Source organism: Gasterosteus aculeatus, chromosome 11, assembly GCF_964276395.1.
Source record: "Gasterosteus aculeatus chromosome 11, fGasAcu3.hap1.1, whole genome shotgun sequence".
Taxonomy (NCBI): Eukaryota; Metazoa; Chordata; class Actinopteri; order Perciformes; family Gasterosteidae; genus Gasterosteus; species Gasterosteus aculeatus.
In genome coordinates this window covers 5,777,234-5,797,115 of record NC_135699.1, presented here as the reverse complement: position 1 = coordinate 5,797,115, position 19,882 = coordinate 5,777,234, and the positions used below count along the sequence as shown (strand labels likewise).

Sequence of the window (19,882 nt, the reverse complement as noted above, 5' to 3'; positions counted from 1 at the left end):
GTACATTAGGATCAAACGGTGGTGCGTTCGAGTTCCCTCGCCACATGTTTGCCGGGTGGAGGTGAAAGCGAGCCGAGGCCCGGGCCCACGGGCGGCGTGGCGTCAGAGCGCCATTGTGATCCGGCGCTCGCTCCGTTCTGTCGGGGTGTCATCGGTGTTCATGCACTCCTCTGCCTCCCTTTTTCTCTGCCCTCCCTCCCTCCCTTCCTCTCTCTCTTCTCTCCCTCCCTCCCTCATCTTTGTGAACGGACTTATTCTCGCAGACAGACACACACAAGCACTCAAAGAGAATGGACTAAAAGCAAAAACGGGCTTTATCATCCAGAGGATTTTTTCCCTTTTTTTTTTTTCTTCCTCCACAATAATTTTCACTTTGCGTCGAGCTTTAATCTCTTCAAATCACCTCTTTTTCCCTCTGCATCTCTTTTTCACCATCAATTCCTCCCTCTCACCTCCTGTGAATTATCCATCTATTGGTTTATGTGTTGTCTCGTTTTGTCCTTTTTATTTGCCATCTGAGAAAATGTCATATCCGAGCACTCGCACGTCATCGACTTCCTCGCATCAGAGTTGCTGTTTATTTTGCGTTCTGGTGACGTAATTTTTGCAATACCTCACATCGACTTCTTCCATGTTTTGAAATATAAGGGATTATTCACGAATAAGCTTTTAGCAGTAAAGAAAAACAGACGACAAGAAGGCTCAAAATAATTGAGCTGATTGCAAAGTAACTGAATAATTTGGAGCGTGTGTGTAAGAACTACAGAGAGTAGACCGATACATAGCAAATTAAAGCAAACCACACGACTCATTTTCTTATCCACCCTCTCTTTATTCCTATTTTACTTTTATATTTCCATGGTCTTTTTCTTCCTGAAGGAGGTCTAACGCCTCTCCTCTTCATCACATGCAGATAATGGGAAGTGGGACTTTTGAGCGGCCGTCACCACGATAGAAGGCATTCTGGATTGAGCCGTTTTCCTGAGGAATTACCCCTTAAATCCTGGATTTCATTCCAAGCAAAACAAAAAAAGAGAAATTAACAGTAATTATAACTGTCCTAAATCTGTGACTCTCTTTTTGACTTTTTGTAATGGACTGAAGCTGATTGCAATATTCCTTTTTTCAGCCATGAATCTTAATGGGATTTCACTAACGCGGATTAAAGACTCAAGCCACATCTTTGTGTATTAGTTGATGTAACCGCCATGCTTCTTACAATATCTCCGGCCTACAAAATCCATTACATGTAATGTTTCCTAATGCTAAGGGTTAAGTAGGTGAGTACGGCGCCTTGAATCCACACACGCTATTGCTGTTTCATGTTCGGGATGATGGTTAATTGATGTAAATATTCATCTCCATGTCTGTCATTTAGTCACTGTTTTTGCATGTGTGTGTGAGGGGGTGTGCGTTCCATCTGTGTGTGTGTCTCTGTACTGTATGTGCGATGAATGGATATTGTGGGATCATTGGAGATCAGTCATTTCCCCTCACACCATTTATCCTTTTGTAGTGAACCTACAGTCTATTAGTCTCTTTCTGACACATTTTATCCACGTGAAATGAATCCACACGCGTGTACTCTCATCTGATGGCGTAAAAAAAAGAGTCTCTCACATTCGGAAATAAATCTCCGCTGTTCATGCTTGGTTCTGTTTCTAATTAGCTGCTCTCCACCTGATGGAGGAGCCACTTGTTCTGTTCACTTCTGCTTCACACTCCTTTTTATACTTGAGTGAGCGAGTGAGTGTGTGTTTTTAAGCGCTTCCATTATCAGAATATATAGGCAGATCAATAAAGTCATCCACATGAAGGGACAGACTTCATCTGCCTTTTCTCGATGCAATTATTTTTATCTGCCGTTATTTCAAAGATCCCAAAGTGCTTCACAGCCGCAGAATGACAGTAGATCTCTGAGGGAAGTGTGTCGGACTCAAACCTTGAGTATGTCTGCAGCAAAATGTGACACACACACACACACACACACACACACACTTTGTCCATCCATCCATCATGGGTGCATCGAAGGTTGACCCCTTTTCTCTGATTAACTTTCCCATCATTTGGTTGGCAGCTGCTTGGATCCATAAACGACGTGTGTGTGTGTGTGTGTGTGTGTGTGTGTCAAGGTTAACGCTGCGTACCTGCGAAAACCCACCTGGGACCCGCCCCCGTAACCCGTGACCGTTACCCATTCTGCTTGTGACGCCTGCAGCTTATCTGCAGATGGGCACTTAAGCCCAGCCGGTGTGTCAAAGCTGTCACAGCTGCCACGCTGCAAAAGGGACGTCCCGGGTGCAAAGCGCACGCCCCTGACACATGGCCCGCCGCTGTCTTTCTTCCGTGAGGGCCAAAGAAATGCTGCAGCTCCCACCGGCGCTTTGCCGTCATGTGGTTCAGCGCGCGGTACGGCTGGTTGGACTGTGCTTAAGTGGAGGATTGCTGATTTAAGTTTTGAAGCCCCCCTCCCTGTTTAGCTAGTTGGGGCTGTAATGGGACGTTATGGGGCTCAGTCTGTGGTGCTCAAAGCAGAGAGTGAATTTCTCATTCGAGAGTGCGTCCAAACTTTTGACTTGCGTTTGGAAGGTGGATGCGGTGTGTAGAGGTAGAGGGGGGGGGGGGGGATTCGGAGTCGGCACTCAGCTTTTGGTCCAAGTTCACGACCCCATTTAGGGTCACACACCCGTCTTGTGTCTGAGGAGAAAGACGGGAACGTGCGTTCCGCCTTCGTACGAGGAAAGAAGCATCGTATATTTTGCGCATTGCTGCTTTACCATCTCTGCCACAAAGTGACAGCGTACTTCATGCTCCTTTTCCAGCGTGCTTCTAAGAGTTAAAGCGCCCCCCTCGCCCTAAATGAAGTGTTTGTGTACACATGGCCACCAGATTCTCATCCAACAATAAATCAGTTGTGTTCGGTGACCGGGGCACCGCCACATATTTCAAGCCTACTTGCCAAATTTCCTTTGTGTTTGGGAGAAAAGGCGCTGGACGCCAGAAGCTTACGTGGAGACAGAAGTCTGCCAAAAGTCTCCAAACAGAGCTTAAGAGATTTTCACAGGCGCCGTGTTTGCAGTCGTCATTGATAAACAGGCCAGGAGAGGAGACAGCAGGGGCTGAGGAGATGCATAATCCCATCCCCTCTTCCTCACCGGCTCCTCTCTTCCTCCTCGCCATGTGCCCCGATGCCGCTCCTGTGTGTGTGTGTGTGTGTGTGTGTGTGTGTGTGAGCACTGCATGTGCCCCGATGAAACCAGCAGCAACACTCCCTCTGAAATCAGAACACTCCCGCAAGTCAAACACAAAACACGCAAAGATGATCTGAAGTCTGCGAGGAGTTAAACCGCCTCAGATTCCGTGTGCGCGTGTGTGTGCGTGCGTGTGTGTGCGTGTGCGCGATGCTGCGTGACAACCTCATCCATCATCTTGTTAAACGAGCCAGTCGGCGGCGCGGAGCTCCATCCAAAGCTCGTAACTTTGTGCGTCTGAATCCTGTTCCACCATTAGAGAGCGAGCAGGAGGGGGCCCATGTGGGGCGACTTAAAAAGTACATCTCCATAGTCTTTATTTGATTTCCTATTGGCAGCGTATTCACTTCAAGCGAGTGGAATATGGGTCATGATCTGGTATAAAAAGGCTATTCAATAATTCATCGGAGCTGATTAAGAGGACTTGTATCGACGCAGTCGCTGTCCATGAGAGGGGATGGGAGCGCACACTCTCTCTCACACACACACACAGTGTACAGGGGGGGAAAAAAGCAACATTTAGGTCCCTTTTGCGGGATTAGTGGAAGCTGGGAAACAAGCTAGAACTGCCTGGGCGCTTCCAGGGAGCAGCGTAGGCCTTCTTTGATGTTTTAATCTACAGTACGTTCCCCCCCTTCTGTTTCATGTGTCAAACCGAGCACACGTGACCAGCCTCTATTTACGTGTGTGTGTGTTTGTGTTTGTTCGTGTGTTCATGCGCGTCCTGTGAGTTTGTGTGAGGTCCCATCAATCTATTAAATATGAAAAGTACAATCTGTTACCCCGCAGAAACTGGTTTATTATTCATTGACACATTTCAATTAATCATTGATTTACCTAAACAGCCCCGTCCCCCCCCCCTCCGATTGCGACGCTATACAGGCTCCTCGTGGGCAGTGAGTGATAATCTGGATTAATAGGAGCTATTTATTATTCGTCTGGTCGGCGTCGTTGGCCGATTGTTGGGGATGAAGGCAGAGACATTAAGTACTATGGTCCAATTTTTGGGGGTAATGTGTAATTAATCATACTCGACTGGATTCCCCTTAAAATCAGACACACACACACACACACTCGCGGCTCACTAAAGAAATGAAGGGGATAAATATTGCCCAAAATGCATTTGTGCTTGTACACATTTCTGTGTTTAGAATCTGTTTTTGAAATGACCCGCTCTGTAGTGAGCTTATTAACTCAAAGGGCGTGTGCGGTTTGATTGGAGTCTAACAGACTGCGACCTGCTTCTAACCCTCCTGTGCCGCTTGCTCCCTTTGCAATAAACAGACTGGCGGACGTCAGAAAAAGAAGCGGCGCCCAACCGGTCTCCGGAGGAGCGGGAGGGCAGAACGGAGCGGAGGCGAAGCTGCTCCCGTGGAGCACAATTACCTTCCAGATTGCTGCTTTACCCTCTTGACCCGTCAAGGATTTTACCTAAAACTGCTGTGAGTCCCTGAAAGCCTCTTGTTCCCAATCAACATCTGTATTTGCTTCACCGAGCCCCACGCACCTAATGAGTTGCCTCTGAGAGAGAATCCAGATGAGACCAGATGAGGGTCCAGTCATCTCACAAAGGGCAGCTGGTCGGAGCAAATACACCTGGCGAGGTTTATTGGTTCCACTGTGTTTTTGCAAATATTTAAAATAAGATCTGAGACCCTTTTCTGCATTCAGAAGTAAAGACGAGGCTCTTTCCAGCCTGTTTAACGAGTGCACAGCAGGAGAGACGAGCGGCTGAACACCGAGATCTAAATATTCTATAAGACCCAACAGCTGCTGACGATCGATGCTCATGCCGTCTTCCCTCCCGTGCTTTGCTTGCAGTTCAGCCTCCCTCAGTCTGAGGCTATGAGAGGGAGAGAGGAGTCCCAGGCCGCACCACCATGCCACTTCTGAGACGCCGCGATGAGACTTTGGCTGGCGAAACACAAGGTAACACGCCGCCGCTGCACGGCCTCCAGAAAGACCGCTTTTCCGTCGCCGCCTTATCTCGCGTCGTTCCTAAGTGCGCGCCTTCCTCCAAGAGCTCAGTGATGGATGGTCTACAGCTCGGAGAGGATGCTCCGTATCCCTTTGCTCGAGGGTCAGGGTAATGGTTCGAGGTGGGGCCCACAGATGAATGGTTTAATCCTGTTCTTTTAGCACAGTGTGCACTTCGGTGGCACGCGTCAAAGCGTGGACGTCCGCCGCGCCCCCTCATCGACTATCGGCTTAATTTGCATGGCCTTACAGGCGTTGATCAGGCAATTAAAGGATTTGCTGAGTGAGATTTCTTTTGTGGCAGGAGCGCCACCGTTCGGATGCGCCCTTCCTGCAGGACGGAGGGCGGAATCGTTTGACGAGATAAAAGGATTGTGATAAATTGTTGTCTCTCTGTCCCGGGCCGATGTGTTTGCCACGGGGGCCCACGTGAGGCCATTAACCCATCTACTGCCTCCTCCCTGCCAGCCTCTTTCTTTGTTTGTTTTTTTTGCATTATTTTTTTCCACCAGCTCTCCCCCTCTATCTGTCTCTCCCTTTTCTTCTGTTTTCCTCCCTCCCCATGCACTATTAATCAGCCGTGGCGTTTAAGAGACTGAGCGTCGGTGCAGAGGAGCAAAAAATTGAGAAACTTTCCACTTTTTTTTATATTTATTTATGCGAGGCGCTGGTTGTTGCGCGGTGCGGGGGGTGACGGACTGGTGAACACGCTGCAAATGCCGCCATTACGCAGTGACTGCCTCTACTCCAGCCGGCAGCAGGGCGCCGGCGCGGCTTCCTAATGGAGTGTCCCGGCCTTCCGCCGTTAGCTGAAAGTCACAGCGGCCGCCTCGGGCAACGCTGACGCTGCTCTTTTGCCCACTATAGCCTCGCGTCATAAAACATTACCATATAGATGAATTAAGAGAGGCGGGGAGTCTCGTTAGCGGCGCCGCCCCACCTTCTCGGCGACGCAATCCTACGCGGGGGTTACAGGTTATTGGTCTGTTAGGCCTGTTGTTCGAGTCCAGCGGGCCTCCTGCTGTGACATAAAGTGTAAGAGCAGGAAGAAAAAAACCACCCCACCAGTCTGCGATGTGCCAAATAATGTGAGAAACATTTTTGGATCGTCGTTGTGCCGCCTGCAGATTTCTGTATCCGAGCACAGAGCGAAAAGAGCCCCTCGCGCCTCCTATAGTTGTCTGTTTTTAGTCTGGTGCTGCATTCTTCGGCTCAATAGGTGAGTGTGCTTGTGTGCTTGTTTTAGGAGAACATTCATAACTGACATCATTCTTTTCTTGCCTTTTGTTTGCTGTGAAATGGGTGTGGAACATTGTTTTTTTTTCTTCTTTCTCGTTTGTTGTCTGTGTTTTTCTAAATTTAAATTCAAGAGTCGTGAGTTAAGAGGCTTTTGATGAGGAAAAGAGAAAGAAGAGGTATTTGTTTCTGCGAGGTGAAGGAGAGGACAGAGAGAGTGCAGCGGAGGGTTTTCTCGGGGAGACAATGGCTTGTCACGTTCATGTGCTGCCAGCTTTTTGGTTTTGTCACCACAAAAAAAATGGCAGTGCAGTGTGCCGGCACATCTCGTTAATTCAATAACTTGGTCTTATTCAAAGAAACTTTTCAGGCACGGCAAACTCGCCGCGGCACATTTGTCTTTGTAATGAATTCCAATCACATTGTTACACCTAGGCCTCGCCGATGTTCAATTATCTCGCCATTGAATACGCTTGTACAGCGAGTCTCTGGTGGGTCATTTATCCCGGAGTTATCATTTCATATTAATTGAATTCGGGTCGTGGGATGACGTGTTTTTTTCTCTTTTTTTTCCCGCCTGACCTGAGGACACGGCTGAGCTCCGTGCGAGGGCATCGACCGATCGGAGGTTGCAAAACAGCCGATCGATTGTGCCTCACTCAACCTGCAGCAGCTACGCACGTCGCCTGCGAAGCGACCCGCGTAGCTCAGCGCTGCACTTGCGCCATTTGCTTCGGTGCCATCTGTTGTTATCTTCTGGCACGTCCTGCCGGTGCTGCCGGGACGGGGCGGCAGGTGCCGTCAGGGTTCGCGCTCCAGTTGTTGGCAAGTTGTGATCACTCAGTTGCTGTTTTAGTCACTAACCACCGTATGTCGTTAATTACTTTTGGTGCATTAGTGGTTCCTGCCTCTCAATTTATTTTCTGATTTAAATCTTTTGTAGTTGATTTAGAGTGGTGGTTGTTTTAAGAAAAGCAACCTGAAGACGGCGTCACCTTGACTTGCAAAGGATGATGTTGCTGCATATTTAGGCAATAAGTTGCTTTTAGCTTTTATCTGTTCACATTGGCAGCATGAAACGTATGCTGAATTAGCCATAAGCACGTCCTGTTTGCAAGCTACCCAAAGATGTACGGACCACCACCGGCTCCTTTCATGCTGGAGACCAATGCCAATGGCATCTTTTCTTTTCCTCACAGACAGCCGCCCCTCAGTAACCGTCAGGATTAGCGCCTAGCATGTCACACGTATGTCTATACAAAGATATACACAGTACAAGCCAGAGGTTTGGACACAATTAAAATCTGTTGTCCAATTTTGTCCAAACAGAATTGTAGAAATTGTAATTCTGTTTCCTGTTCTCAGCAGACAGCCCGCTGTAGCCCGTCGTCTTCAAGGTTCCACGTGTTGTGCGTTCAGAGATGCTGTTCTGCATTCATTGGTTGTGACGAGGAGTTAATCGAGTTGCTGCTCTTCTATCACCTCGAACTGAGCTTTCATTCATCATTGAGCTGTCATGTGATTGGCTGATTTGTGCAATTTGTGTTAATCAACAATTGAACAGGTGCATCTAATAAGTCTGTGTGTGTGTGTGTGTGTGTGTGTGTGTATATGTGATATATATATATATATACACACACACATACACTTTCCTATTTGCCTTAAAGCCAGGTTTGCTGTTCTGTTGAGTGGAGTGATGATTGCCGCTGTGATGAACAGATTGTTCATTTTTACTGCAGCAGAGGGGTCGGAGGGGCGGTGAGACGGGGAAATCCATAACACTGGGTCTCAGAAGAAAACAGAAAAACTTTCACTTGCAGAACTTGCAGAGAGTAGAGTAGAACCTACATCCCGTCTGCCACCAGCTAATAGGAAAACGCTTCGACTAGCTCCGCGTCTTTCGCCATTATTTTATTTTAGCACAGATCCTCCCGTGTCATTAATAATTAATTAATGTTACACCCTCTGAATATTATCAATGTCTCGTTGTGCAGAACGTAATGCTGTTTAAACCTTTTTTTTCTTCATCTCTGCTTAATAAACTCGGCCCTTCTTTCCGATTTCTGAAAGGAACCGTGCCAGACAACAAGCGGCGCTGCGGCGGGGTCTATTGTTCCCTGTTATTGTTAACATAACAACATTATTATCAAAGTCTGACTGATTCAACCCGGAGCACCTGAATACGACGCATTCCTCGTGCAGCCCCCCCCCCTTCTCTTTATCCAGTTGATTGTTGCTGTTTGATTCCTGGAGGCCAGGCCCGGAGTCAGAGAATTATTGAAACCGCTGTAAGCGCACCGACTGTTCGCTTGTGAAAAGAGTCTCCATAGTCATGCATATGTTATGGATCGATTCAATCACACACACACACACACACACTTTAAGTGTGCTGCTCGATGACGCCACCCACAATGCATCTAACAAGCGGCTTTCTACCTTACGAAAAGCGCTTTAAGAGAAAACCCTGCTTGTCCCAGTGTTGCATACAATACAATACAATACAATTCGTTCTTTATTTTTAACAGATTTCCAAAAATTACCAAAAAACTGTTTTTACTTTGTCATTATGGGTTGTTGTGTGTAGAATGTTGAGGAAAATAATGAATTTAATCAATTTTGGAATAAAGCTGTAACATAACAAAATGTGGAAAAAGTGAAGCGCTGTGAATACTTTCCGGATGCACGGTACATATGTTCTAAATATACACTGTGTGATTTCAGCTAACATCCGTATTAGCGCCTTGATCCAATGATATTTATTATGTTCCAGTATTTCAGCGCGCTAACCTTTTGGACGGGGCTAAACCCTTGTTCCTGCTCTTTGCATAGTGAACAAAAACAGAAAAACAGGGGGATCAGAGCGCATGTGTCCAATACAGACGGGTGCGTCATGACAACAGGTTGCCAATTAATTTGCCACAAGGGAGAGATGGGTTGTCGGTGGGTGACGACGGGACAATCGGATGAAAGAGGAGAACAGAGAGAGCAATGACGTGGGTGTGACAGAGCAGCTTAGGAGGGCAGTGCAAGCGCCTGTGTGTGTGTGTGTGTGTGTGTGTGTGTGTGTGTGTGTGTGTGTGTGTGTGTGTGTGGGGCGGGTTGCGTTTGAGGGGAACTGGGTGGTAAATTATGTGTCAGCCCAAGAATGTGCCACATCAAAAGATAAGACAACACGCACACACAGTCAGACCCCGATGGCAGAAAGGGAGAGAACTGATGATGGAGGATTTACTAGCGCTCCAACGCCTTCAAACTCAGTGGATTTCATCAAACCAGGGAAGGTTTTTAAATAACACATGAAAAACGAAAATCAAACCTGTACTACCTCATTGGACGGAGAGATAAAAAAAAACTTCTGGGAGATCTGGGGAAATGAAAATGATGTCCACGAGGCTCCATTAAACACGTACTTGTTAGTCTGGTCGCCGGTGAAGGGGGGGAGAGGCAATCAGACCTAAAGGACGTCGCATTAGTTGTCAGAACTGAGCACTCAACAGAAGACTTGAGCCCTTTTTAGGACATCGCGCTCTCCCGCGTTGTAATTGTCAACTATAAATCCTTTTAAAGGGTTTGTCTTCGCCGGCCTGAGTGGCTCACTCTTGATCGTGTTGTGGATAAAGGTTGCGTGTATGGAGGATGATGATTGACAGGTGTCATTGTACAACTCCGCGAGGAGGAAGGTACGAAGGCGATCACCGGAGGCAACGAACATACGCCGGCGTAAGGAAACGTGCAACCGGCACCTCCACACTTTCACTGTAAAAAAGCATTTTTTTTACAACGAAGCGATGCGACTTACGTGCAGAGTTAAAGGCTCATGAGCCAACGATCAGATGGGGGGGAAGCGGCACTGGTGGAGGGCGAGCTCGGTCTCGACACCGGAGTGGTTCTATATTTCATTTCAAGTCCGCCGGAATTATATTATCTGTCACAACAAAATGACCCCCCTGACATTATCTGCAACTGCTTCCCAAGTGTTTGATATCTATTATGAAGCAGGGGAGGCCGGAGGGAGACATGGGACACCGCCGCCTCGGTCGCTCCAGCGCGTGTGCGTTAGTGTGTTAGTGCGTTAGTGTGATTCAGTGCGCACTGGAATGGAGGAGGAGTGCGGAGAGGAGCAGAAAGGCGACATGCGATCGTCTGTGTGTGTGTGTGTTGTGCGTTATCTGCACGACCACGGTATGGCGTAGACAGAGAACTGCCTTTATGATAACCTTTTTCTTTCTTTAATTTTTTTTTTTTACTCACGAGGCGTGCCGACAGTGGGAGGATGCACTTGAAAAACGATAAAAGAATAAAGATTTTATCATCGCAGGGGAAGAAACGACGTTACCGAGGCGGTTGCGCTCTTCCTGCTTCCTGTTCTCTCAGCAGCATCTACAAGCGAGCGTCTCTTGTGGCGACCCGACCCGTGTGACGGCGGGGTAATTGACGAGGCGGCGCGGCCGCGCTGGAACGACTCGTGTAGAGAGACGCCGTCCGCATGTTCATTACTTAACACCGAGGCCTTGTGTGCCTTCTGCATAACTGGATTATGTGATCGTGTGTGTGTGTGTGTGCATCATTCAAATTGATGCCGCTCTCTCTCTGTGTGCTGTGCGTGCGCTCGCTAGGTGATGGGTCAGTGCGCATGTCAGTCACCGTGTGTGTGTGTGTGTGTGTGCTGTCTCTGTGGTGTCATGATTGCGAGTGAGCCGGGCCTTAAAAAAACAATCACGGAGAGTGACGAAGAATGGGAGAGAGCGCAGAAGGAAGCAGGAACACACACACACACACACACACGCGAGTAAAGTCCTAACAGCAGCAGCCACTGACGGTAAACACCGGCATGAAGAAAGTCCAGACAGTCCAGACTGTGCTTTTCTGTTTTCACTTCAATATCAAATGAGCTCTTACTTTCTACTCATCTCGCTCCTGTGATCACTGCTTTTCAGTTTCTTTCCTTGTCCCAACTCTCTCTCTCTCTCTCTTTTTCCTGTCATGCTCTCTCTGCCTTTATCTCCCCTCTCTCACAAACAGTTTTTTAATTAAAATCTGTCCGTATCCAGTGATTCCGTTACAGCGGTGATTTAAGTGGAGGGGCTGACATAAACTTAACATTACTGTCAGACCAAAGCAAATTCCATCAGCCATGCTTAAATTTGCTGCGCTGGCCATTTCCCAAAAGGCTTTTTATTCCAGAGCCAATATCTACACCACAACCCATCCATCTTCTGTTTTTCAGATACTCTTTTTTTTTTTTTGTATTTGTTTTCGGGTGGGGTTTTTAGTATATCAGTTCAGAGGCATACATCAGAAAAAGTGCTGCTCACTGAGATGCAGACTGGACCGGAGGTTTGAGGCCGATGCTGAGGTCGATGGGGGAAAAGCTGAATTTCACATCGTTACCCGTTACAGTTGAATAAATAAATACTTTGACTCTTAAAATCTTTTTTGAAGGAGGCGAATGGTTCGCTCCGTATCAGCTGGACCCAAAGCGTTACCTTTCTATTCCCAGGCTGGTGTTTAATGAAGGAGCTGTATGGCTCACTGCACAAGCAACACGGATGTAAAGTCTGAATTAATATTACAGCAATGGTGTCCTAACCTCTGGGACTGAGACCCACCTGTGAAAGCGCTTTGAGCGTAGACAGAAGGGCGCGTGTGCGCGTCACTCTCACACCCGCCGACACGCAGCGTCAACTCCCCCTCCTCGGGAGTGTCAGCATCCCCTCCGCGGCTCCTCGCATCCTCCCCCCCTGCCCCCCCGCCGGCGGACTCACTCTCTCTGGGGGATGTGGTCGGGTCTCCATAAATCAAGATCTCACCACAGGCGCTGTGAGACTACTTTTTTAATTAAACCGGTAAATCAGTCTGCGGTGATTATGAATCGTACCCTGCTACCGCTGAATAAAATATAGGCGCCGCGCTTCTCCTCCACCTCTGACTCCTCCTCCGCGTCCCTCCTCGCCGCTCGCTTTTGGTTGCGTAAACGTAACAACTCAATACAGAAGACCCGGCGCCGCTGGGGTTAACACCATTATATCACACCACAGCGCCAGAAGGACCGAAACGCAGAGCCGCTTGGCCAGTGGGCGCTGTTCACCACACACACACACACACACGCACACACACGAGCACTCCTGTGATTACGTCACGTCAAGTGGAATGTGCTGTAGTCGGGTCGGATGCTCCAGAGAACGGAGGCCAGTCGGCGTTACGGTGGGAACAAGAGGAAGCCGCTGTCCGCTGGTCCTGTCGGATGCACACGAGATGAACACTGAAAAAAAAAATGGCGACCTGCAAGAGGCAGCAGCTTGTGCGCGAGCGGGAGCAGCGACAGCCGTTGCCTGCCAAAGGGCAGCGACAGCGCCGGCGCCCTACTGTCAAATTGAATAAATGAACCAGATTTGGGAATTATTTCTATGGTGTTAAAAGCCCCTCTCGAGGAGCCGCCCGGTTGAAGCCCATCAGCATCTCCCCTCCAACGGGCCGCCTTGCTAATTTCTATGACCTCTGCGCGCGTCTCGCAAGCGCAACCGACTCCGCTGCGGGGATGAGCCGGGCCTCGGCGGGGCAGGAATTGGCCGTGGAGCAGGGGGGAGGGGCCCGCCCGCCCGCCCGCAACGCAATCTTCCAGCTTCCAACCAACACGCTCATGAATGATAACGGGTTGCTAATTGAAGGCACCAGAGCGGCCCCCCGCCGCCTGACGGCGTCGGCGCCAGTGGAGTCCCCCGGGTAGTCATGGCGACGGGCGAGGCTCCAGAGGCCCCCTGACCTGAGCCTTGTACACGTGCTCCCCGTAGTCGGGTGCCACCGTTGGGTTATATGTGCTGCCATGAATATTTATGAGTTGGCTCACCGCTGAACTGTTTGAAAGTTAGTTCAAGTGCAGGCTTTCATTTCTACGTCTGCATTCCGGATGCAAATGTTCTGATGGTTTTAGTTGCCATGCGACGTTTTGAGTGCGAGGGGTTCAAGGACCGGGTCGATATATTCGAAAGACTCCACAACCGTCGTTTTGTGATGAGAGAAGTCTCTGCCTATTTGTCCGCCTCACTGTCGCCTTCTCTGCACTGATGTGTCCTACGCTACGTTTCACCAGCATCCTAAACGCCACGTGACGCGACAGAAGGCTGGCGCAGCGGGGAGCCGTGATGCTCCAAGCCGGCCCCCGCCCTGTCGTCTGACCTGCAGAGGTGTCCTTGAGACATTGAGATACTACCAGCTGCAGGGTTGTCACTGCGCGGCCGACCACCGGCGCTGAGCTTGTCACAGAGAGGCGGCGAGATAATGGAACTTCTTTTCACAGATGCTTCTCGATAATATGATATAATCAGCTCAAAGGGAGCAAACGCAGGTTTAGATTAGAAGACCTGTTTTACCCCGCTGCCACCCACGCTCAGGGTGTTCGCCTGGTCTCCTGCAGGTCTCCCGCCTTGTGCGTCTCCCCGGCCGTCTGCAGGTGTGGCCGCCCATTTATCCGCTCGCTGCCTGTGTCTCTCGCTTCCTCTCTCCGGGGGCTGAGCGTCGGGTGGGATTAAATCCGGGGGACATCCGTAGATGTCGTTATCCCCGTGGGGAGCCTCATCATCATCCCGCGGCGCAGAGAGCCGCTTGGCACGCCAACCCGGGACGGCAGAGAGCGAGAGAGAGAGAACCAACAGCCTTACGTCTGCAAGAAAATTGTGATGATCATGCAGAAAAAAAAAACAACACCCGAAAAAGCCGGCTGGCAGCCTCTTTCTCAGTGTGCATTATGGGCTCTCGTAGGGACAATGGCAGCGCTGCGAATCCATGCACCAGCAGCGTCTAATCATAGCAGGTGCCTCGCAAGAATACCTGGAATTAATTGAAATGTGTAAAATTAGCAGCACAGATGATGGCTGAAAATGAAAGTCATCAGTCAATATTCAGGCAGAGGGTGGAGATGTAGTGTGTTTGCGGTTTGAGGTGGTGTGAATTAGAGGGGTCTTTGGGAGATTACGGGTGGGTGAGTTACGCAACGCTTCTTCTTTCTACTTGTGATGCACTGGAAACACTTGAGCTTCTTCTGCTGTGTGCACGCAGTGTGCTCGTTGGACCGGTGGACAGTAGCGCATTAGGACACGTTCCTGCTCAAGCATATCTCAGGGCTTGGGTTCTGATGGATGGAAGAAATGATGATCTCCACCAGCACGTGTCCACTCCGTACTTCAGCATCTTCTTCTACACGCAACATCCACTTATTTCTACAGCCAACAGTGGAGCGCTGGAGATACACTCATTGAACAACCTTATTGTTTCTCACTAGTACACCCAGTCCCACAAAAAAACACGTCCACACCTACTAATCCAAAAAGGCAGATTCCCGGTGCCAAAAATAACAGCTTGGAATGAGATGGGTGGAGGAGGACAGATTACTGCGGCTCTAATCTGTGAAAAGCTGACAATAAAACACATTTAAAGTGATTACAGCGCTGTTATTGGCATGAGGGTCACTCGATGCGGCGTGCTCCTCCCGGCCCGAGCGTTACCTCTCAGCAGACAATGGAGTCTGCTGCGTAACGCCCGGCCAGAGGTCCTTCACAATGACGCCTGGCCTGAGGCACTAATGCCGGCGCGGGGCAGAAAGAGGATGAGGAAAGGGAACAGAGGGGAGGGGGGGATTTTTGAGCGGGAGCCACAAATCATGAGGAAGATTAAGCGTCTCCTCTGCGAGGCGGAGTAGGTGTAAATGGAAGCGGGTCCCCGGGAGAGATCCTGGAGTCTTTATCTGCCCCAATGTCGTCAAAACACATTTGACAGTCTGAGGTGTGTGACGGGCTTTTCGTCCGTGGACTTGATATGCAAAAACAAACAGCTGACGGAGGGAAATGGAGCACATGTCTGCAGACAACCGGGTAAAACACACACACACACACACCACCGGAGGCCGGACCGGACGCTGTTTCGGCCCCGGCCCGATGCAGGTGCATCATCCCCGTGCCGACGAGCGCGCCCTCAAACAGCTGCCGCCTCCCACGAGACGATGAGGCGACGGGGGACGGGGGACGGGGGGGGTTCCATGCTGTGCTGTGGTGCGTTTGATGGGAGCTCGGCGCCGTGGATGGCGGGTCGGCGCGGCGCTGTGTGATATTTGAGCCTGACGCTCGGCGTCGCGTCACAACTTCCAGCATCTGTCCTTGTTAATTTACGCCTTTTGGTGTAACGTTGACAACGGTGTCACCCAGAAGCTTTGGCCGCAGGCCAGCTGGAATTTTATGGTCCTGATAATTTGATTAATGAATTAAGGACGGACGCTCGGCGCCGTGTCTTTGTGTGAGGGCTTACGTTCCGTTGCGTTCAGATTGTTAACACTTGGGCTTCATGCCAAGGAGTATGGATGAAACTCAACCTGCCATAATAAGTCCATTCCTAATCCATTTCTTGTAAATTATTTATTATGATGCATTTCATTGTGGGTTTATAATACACTCGCTGCCTGGACTCCCGCACATGGCGCTTAATGAAAAGCATTCGCTTTTATTAATCTTTGCTTGCTATTTTAAAACACCCGAAGCGCACTGCACACTAGTATTAACTAGTAATTTAGTGCAAAGGCATTGTTTGAAAAATACACAGGTGTTGAGACGAGCACAAGGTTTTGCTGATACCGGGACACGCGTGTAACATACTCTCAATCACATATCACGTGTGTCGGCTGCAGCTTTCAGGAGAGTTCACTAGTTCAGACGCTAAACTGTTCACCTCCTGACATCTGGGTGCATTAAAGCTGATGGATGTTGCAAGTATGCAACATTTTTTTCACTCAAGCTTCATGATTTCAAGCCAACGCGAATACTAATGCGCTTCAATATGTGCATGTGTACACGTAAACACACATATGTGTATGTGTGTTCATAGAAGTACATTTAAACCCTTGTAAAATTGATAGAATTGTACATATGTGCATGAATACAGGGGAAGAATCATTTTAGATCAACGGTTGGTTCCAGATGATGACGCCTGGAGCGTATTTTGTTCTTCTGCCCGACTGAGACTTCTAAGACCTGCGGATGGTATTGGCGGGTGTTTGCGTCTCTCCCCGGGGCCGCCAGCCGAAGGCCGAGCGCAGTTGCACTTCTTTTACAGTCCCGAACAACTTGTCAAGGACAAAATGGCTTCAGCGTGACGCGGCTCACTCAGGTCTCCACAGAGCCGCAACATAAATAAAGTGTGCAGAGGCGTAATCATAGACCTTATGACTGCCCCCCCCCACTGCTTTCCTCCTGGCGTAATTATTCCTGATATAGCAACGGTATGCGTGTCTAGTCTACAGCTCTCGGGCCACTTTCCCCGGATTTAAATTACATTCATTACCTTATTTATCTAAACTACTAAAAGAGAAATAGGCACCAAGAAGTCTTTCAGTTTAAGCCCCTCCCACCCCCCCATTTTGGTACTTTGTCTCCGTTGTCCAGTCAACGTAGAGACAAAGAGAGGTTGTCTTCCTCTGTCCTTATTCATCAAACCAGGACAGAGATGTGAAAAGTTGCCGGTCGCCTTTTGTCCTCTGCTTTTCATGCAAATAACACCATCGACGAAGCCGACACTCACCACGTAATGAGAGGAGGCCGACGAGAGCGCCGAGTGCACGGGGGCGATAAGTGGGAGAATTGATAGTGGGGGGTCGGGGGGGTTGTTCGAAGAGACCAAATCATAAGAAAAACTAGGCAGGAAGAGATAAATAGCGTCAAAATATGAAAGGAAGGGGGGAATCTGCAGCCGTCCCTCTTTTCTGGAGATGCGCCCCACTGTGGTCTACGCTCGGTCAGCGCCCGGCCTCGGTCTGCCGTGGGGGGGGCTGCTAAGTGTCTGCTTCAGAACGCCGTGTACAGACTCCGGTCCAAACACATAATCACACACACTCACACGGCACCTTCCACCTCCACAGCAGGCTGTGCAGACAGGCGGCATGAATATTTATCGGAGTGCTTTGGTAATGACTTCACACAGCCGACGGAGCTCTTCTTTCATATTCTCGCACGTCGGATGTTTCAGCGGCCAACTTCAGCCTCCAGCTGCCTCCTCCTGCCACGGGCAGCCACCTTGGAGGGTGCGGGGGGGGTCACATCCTATCTGGGGGTGGCCGGGGCTCGCCTCCTCAAAATGCAACCATGCTGACAGATGTTTTTAAACATTGTCAGGGTCCGTTCCGCTCGCGGGAATCGATTTCAAAATCAAAGAGCTCATTCGCCAAAGATTAACGCCTTGGTTCCGTTTTATCTGCTGGCGTTCAGTGGAACAAAAAGCATAAATGTCACTTGTGAAAGTGCATTAGGGAGAGCAAGCGACTGCTCGCGCGGCTCTCCACCTTTCAAAACAGATTCATCAGGAGGCGCGCGCACACACACACACACACACACACACACACACACACACACACACACACACACACACACACACGCGCGCGCGTTCATTCTGTCCACAAGCACACACAATGCGGTAGGCTTTAATAAGTACGTCTCTGTGGATTTATCACTGCGAGAGCAGAATATGTTGTGGTTAAAAGGCTTTTAAACACAATATTAATAATAAAAACTTGAAAAATTCAGTCCCTATTTTGTTAAGACATTTTGATTGAGTGGAAAGACAGTTTTCCTCATTATCAGTGTGTGTGTGTGTGTGTGTGTGTGTGTGTGTGTGTGTGTGTGTGTGTGTGTGTGTGTGTGTGTGTGTGTGTGTGTGTGTGTGTGTGTACAGGGTTTTTTTACAGCCAGGGTTTTTTTTTCATACACAAGCGCTCCATGAGCTGGTCGGCCAAAGACACTCTGGTTTGAATTCTTTGATTTGTAGCTGACAAAGAAACAGAAACAGAACAGAAGAGAGTTTCCGGGCGGTAATCTGTGCGTCGTGCCTCGTATAACTGCTTCGTCAACTCTCCACCCCAGCGACGTGAGCCCCGTTAACCTAGACGTTTATTAATGACCATCACTCCGGTTATTGTCCATCCGGGGCCCACTTAGCGCCGGGTTTTGGTTTGGTCGGGGTGAGTAACACTGTGTTCTTTCCTAATTCCAACCAGGCGACGCGAGTACAAAACGTGACCGGTTTAATTTGTGAGATTGTTTTCTGCATCCGGAAACAAATGTGGATTCAGATTCTTCAAGGGGTACAGTATTTATTTTTGCAAAAAAATCTGAAACGAAAGGCTCTGGATCAGTGCAGTTACTTGTACATCTAACTTGATTAAGTGTTTGGTGAATGAAATATCAGTAAATGTTATGGAATTCCCATCACAGGGTCCCAGAGCCGCGGCGAAGGCCACGAAATCACAGTGTGACAATGAGGGACGCTGTCCGAGGCAAAATGTTACCACGGTTGAAACACTTTGGTTTTTACTGAAGTTTTTTTTTGTTCTATATCTGAGCTCTTTACACTAAATTAAGGCTGCAGAAAGACGATGTCACAATATTTCAATCTGATGACCATTAGGTTGTTTATGTTGCCAGACCAGTGAGTGAGAGGGACAGAACAAATCCCAAATATACTCCGATAACATTTTCAATGCCTAATATGTATTCTATTATTATTTTAATTATGGTTCTACTTATTTATTTCGCAGATATAAAATAAACAAAAGGAGAGAAAATACAAAACGTCACAAAATACAATAAATAGAATAAACAATTGTAACAGCAACGAAAACTACAAATACATCAAAAGACACACACACACTTAAACAAAGCTGAGTGAGGGGACAATATGCAGGTGTTAATATGCATTTTGTGTGCGTGTTCACATGTTAAACGAGGCGGACCCCTGTGTGCTGATCCCTGCATCAGAGGACTGCATCACAACATTTACATGATCAATGCTTATTTTGCGGGGGAAAAAAAGAAAAGAAAAAAAAAAACCTGCGTCCGCGCCGGCGCGTCTATCTCGGTGCCCATCAACTGTGTAGGCTTATTTTAATTGTTGCCATGGAAACAGAGTGCTGCCAGAGAAGTCCAGATTCAAAGAGGGCATCTGTCTCACTCTGTGACTCTCTCTCCTCCTCTCTGTCCTTCCTCGCTCTCTCTCCCTTCGCCTTTCTCATCTTCCTGGCGTCTCACCAAGGCCTTCCATGGTTTCCTCCCACTGCCTCCCTCCTCCCCTCCCTCCTCCCCTCGCTATCGCCCCGTACCTCTTATCCTCCCTCCCACTCCTGCATCCTTCCTGGAGATTGCTGTGCAATTGACTATTAACACAGGGACCTGTAATTAGAGCTGACGAACCTCCAGCAATTAGTTTTTCACTGGAGTTGTTCTGTCATGTGCATACGTCCCTTTATCCCTCCCTCCATCTTCTTTTCTCGCTCTATCGTCCCTCTCTGTCACTTCCTGTCTTATTAGCTGTCAGCTTCGCGGGGCGGTTATTGTTTTAGTGTTTTCTTTTTTGTTCTTTTGTACCTTCCATCTGCCTTGTTAACG

The 19,882-nt window shown here is 48.8% G+C and overlaps 1 protein-coding gene across 4 annotated transcripts in view; it reads left to right on the top strand.

The window, feature by feature from the left end:
* grin2ba (glutamate receptor, ionotropic, N-methyl D-aspartate 2B, genome duplicate a) overlaps positions 1–19,882 on the top strand; it is an 82,015-nt gene that overhangs the window by 2,811 nt on the left and 59,322 nt on the right. For 3 of the 4 annotated variants that reach the window (XM_078084618.1, XM_040191107.2, XM_040191106.2), the window contains exons 2-3: positions 4,536–4,693; positions 5,073–5,180. In XM_078084618.1, coding sequence (XP_077940744.1) covers positions 5,154–5,180 — 27 coding nt within the window. In that variant the 5' untranslated portion in view covers positions 4,536–4,693; positions 5,073–5,153. Of the gene's footprint in view, positions 1–243; positions 1,281–4,535; positions 4,694–5,072; positions 5,181–19,882 lie in introns of those variants that run through there. The other variant, XM_040191104.2, reaches the window with a different exon arrangement.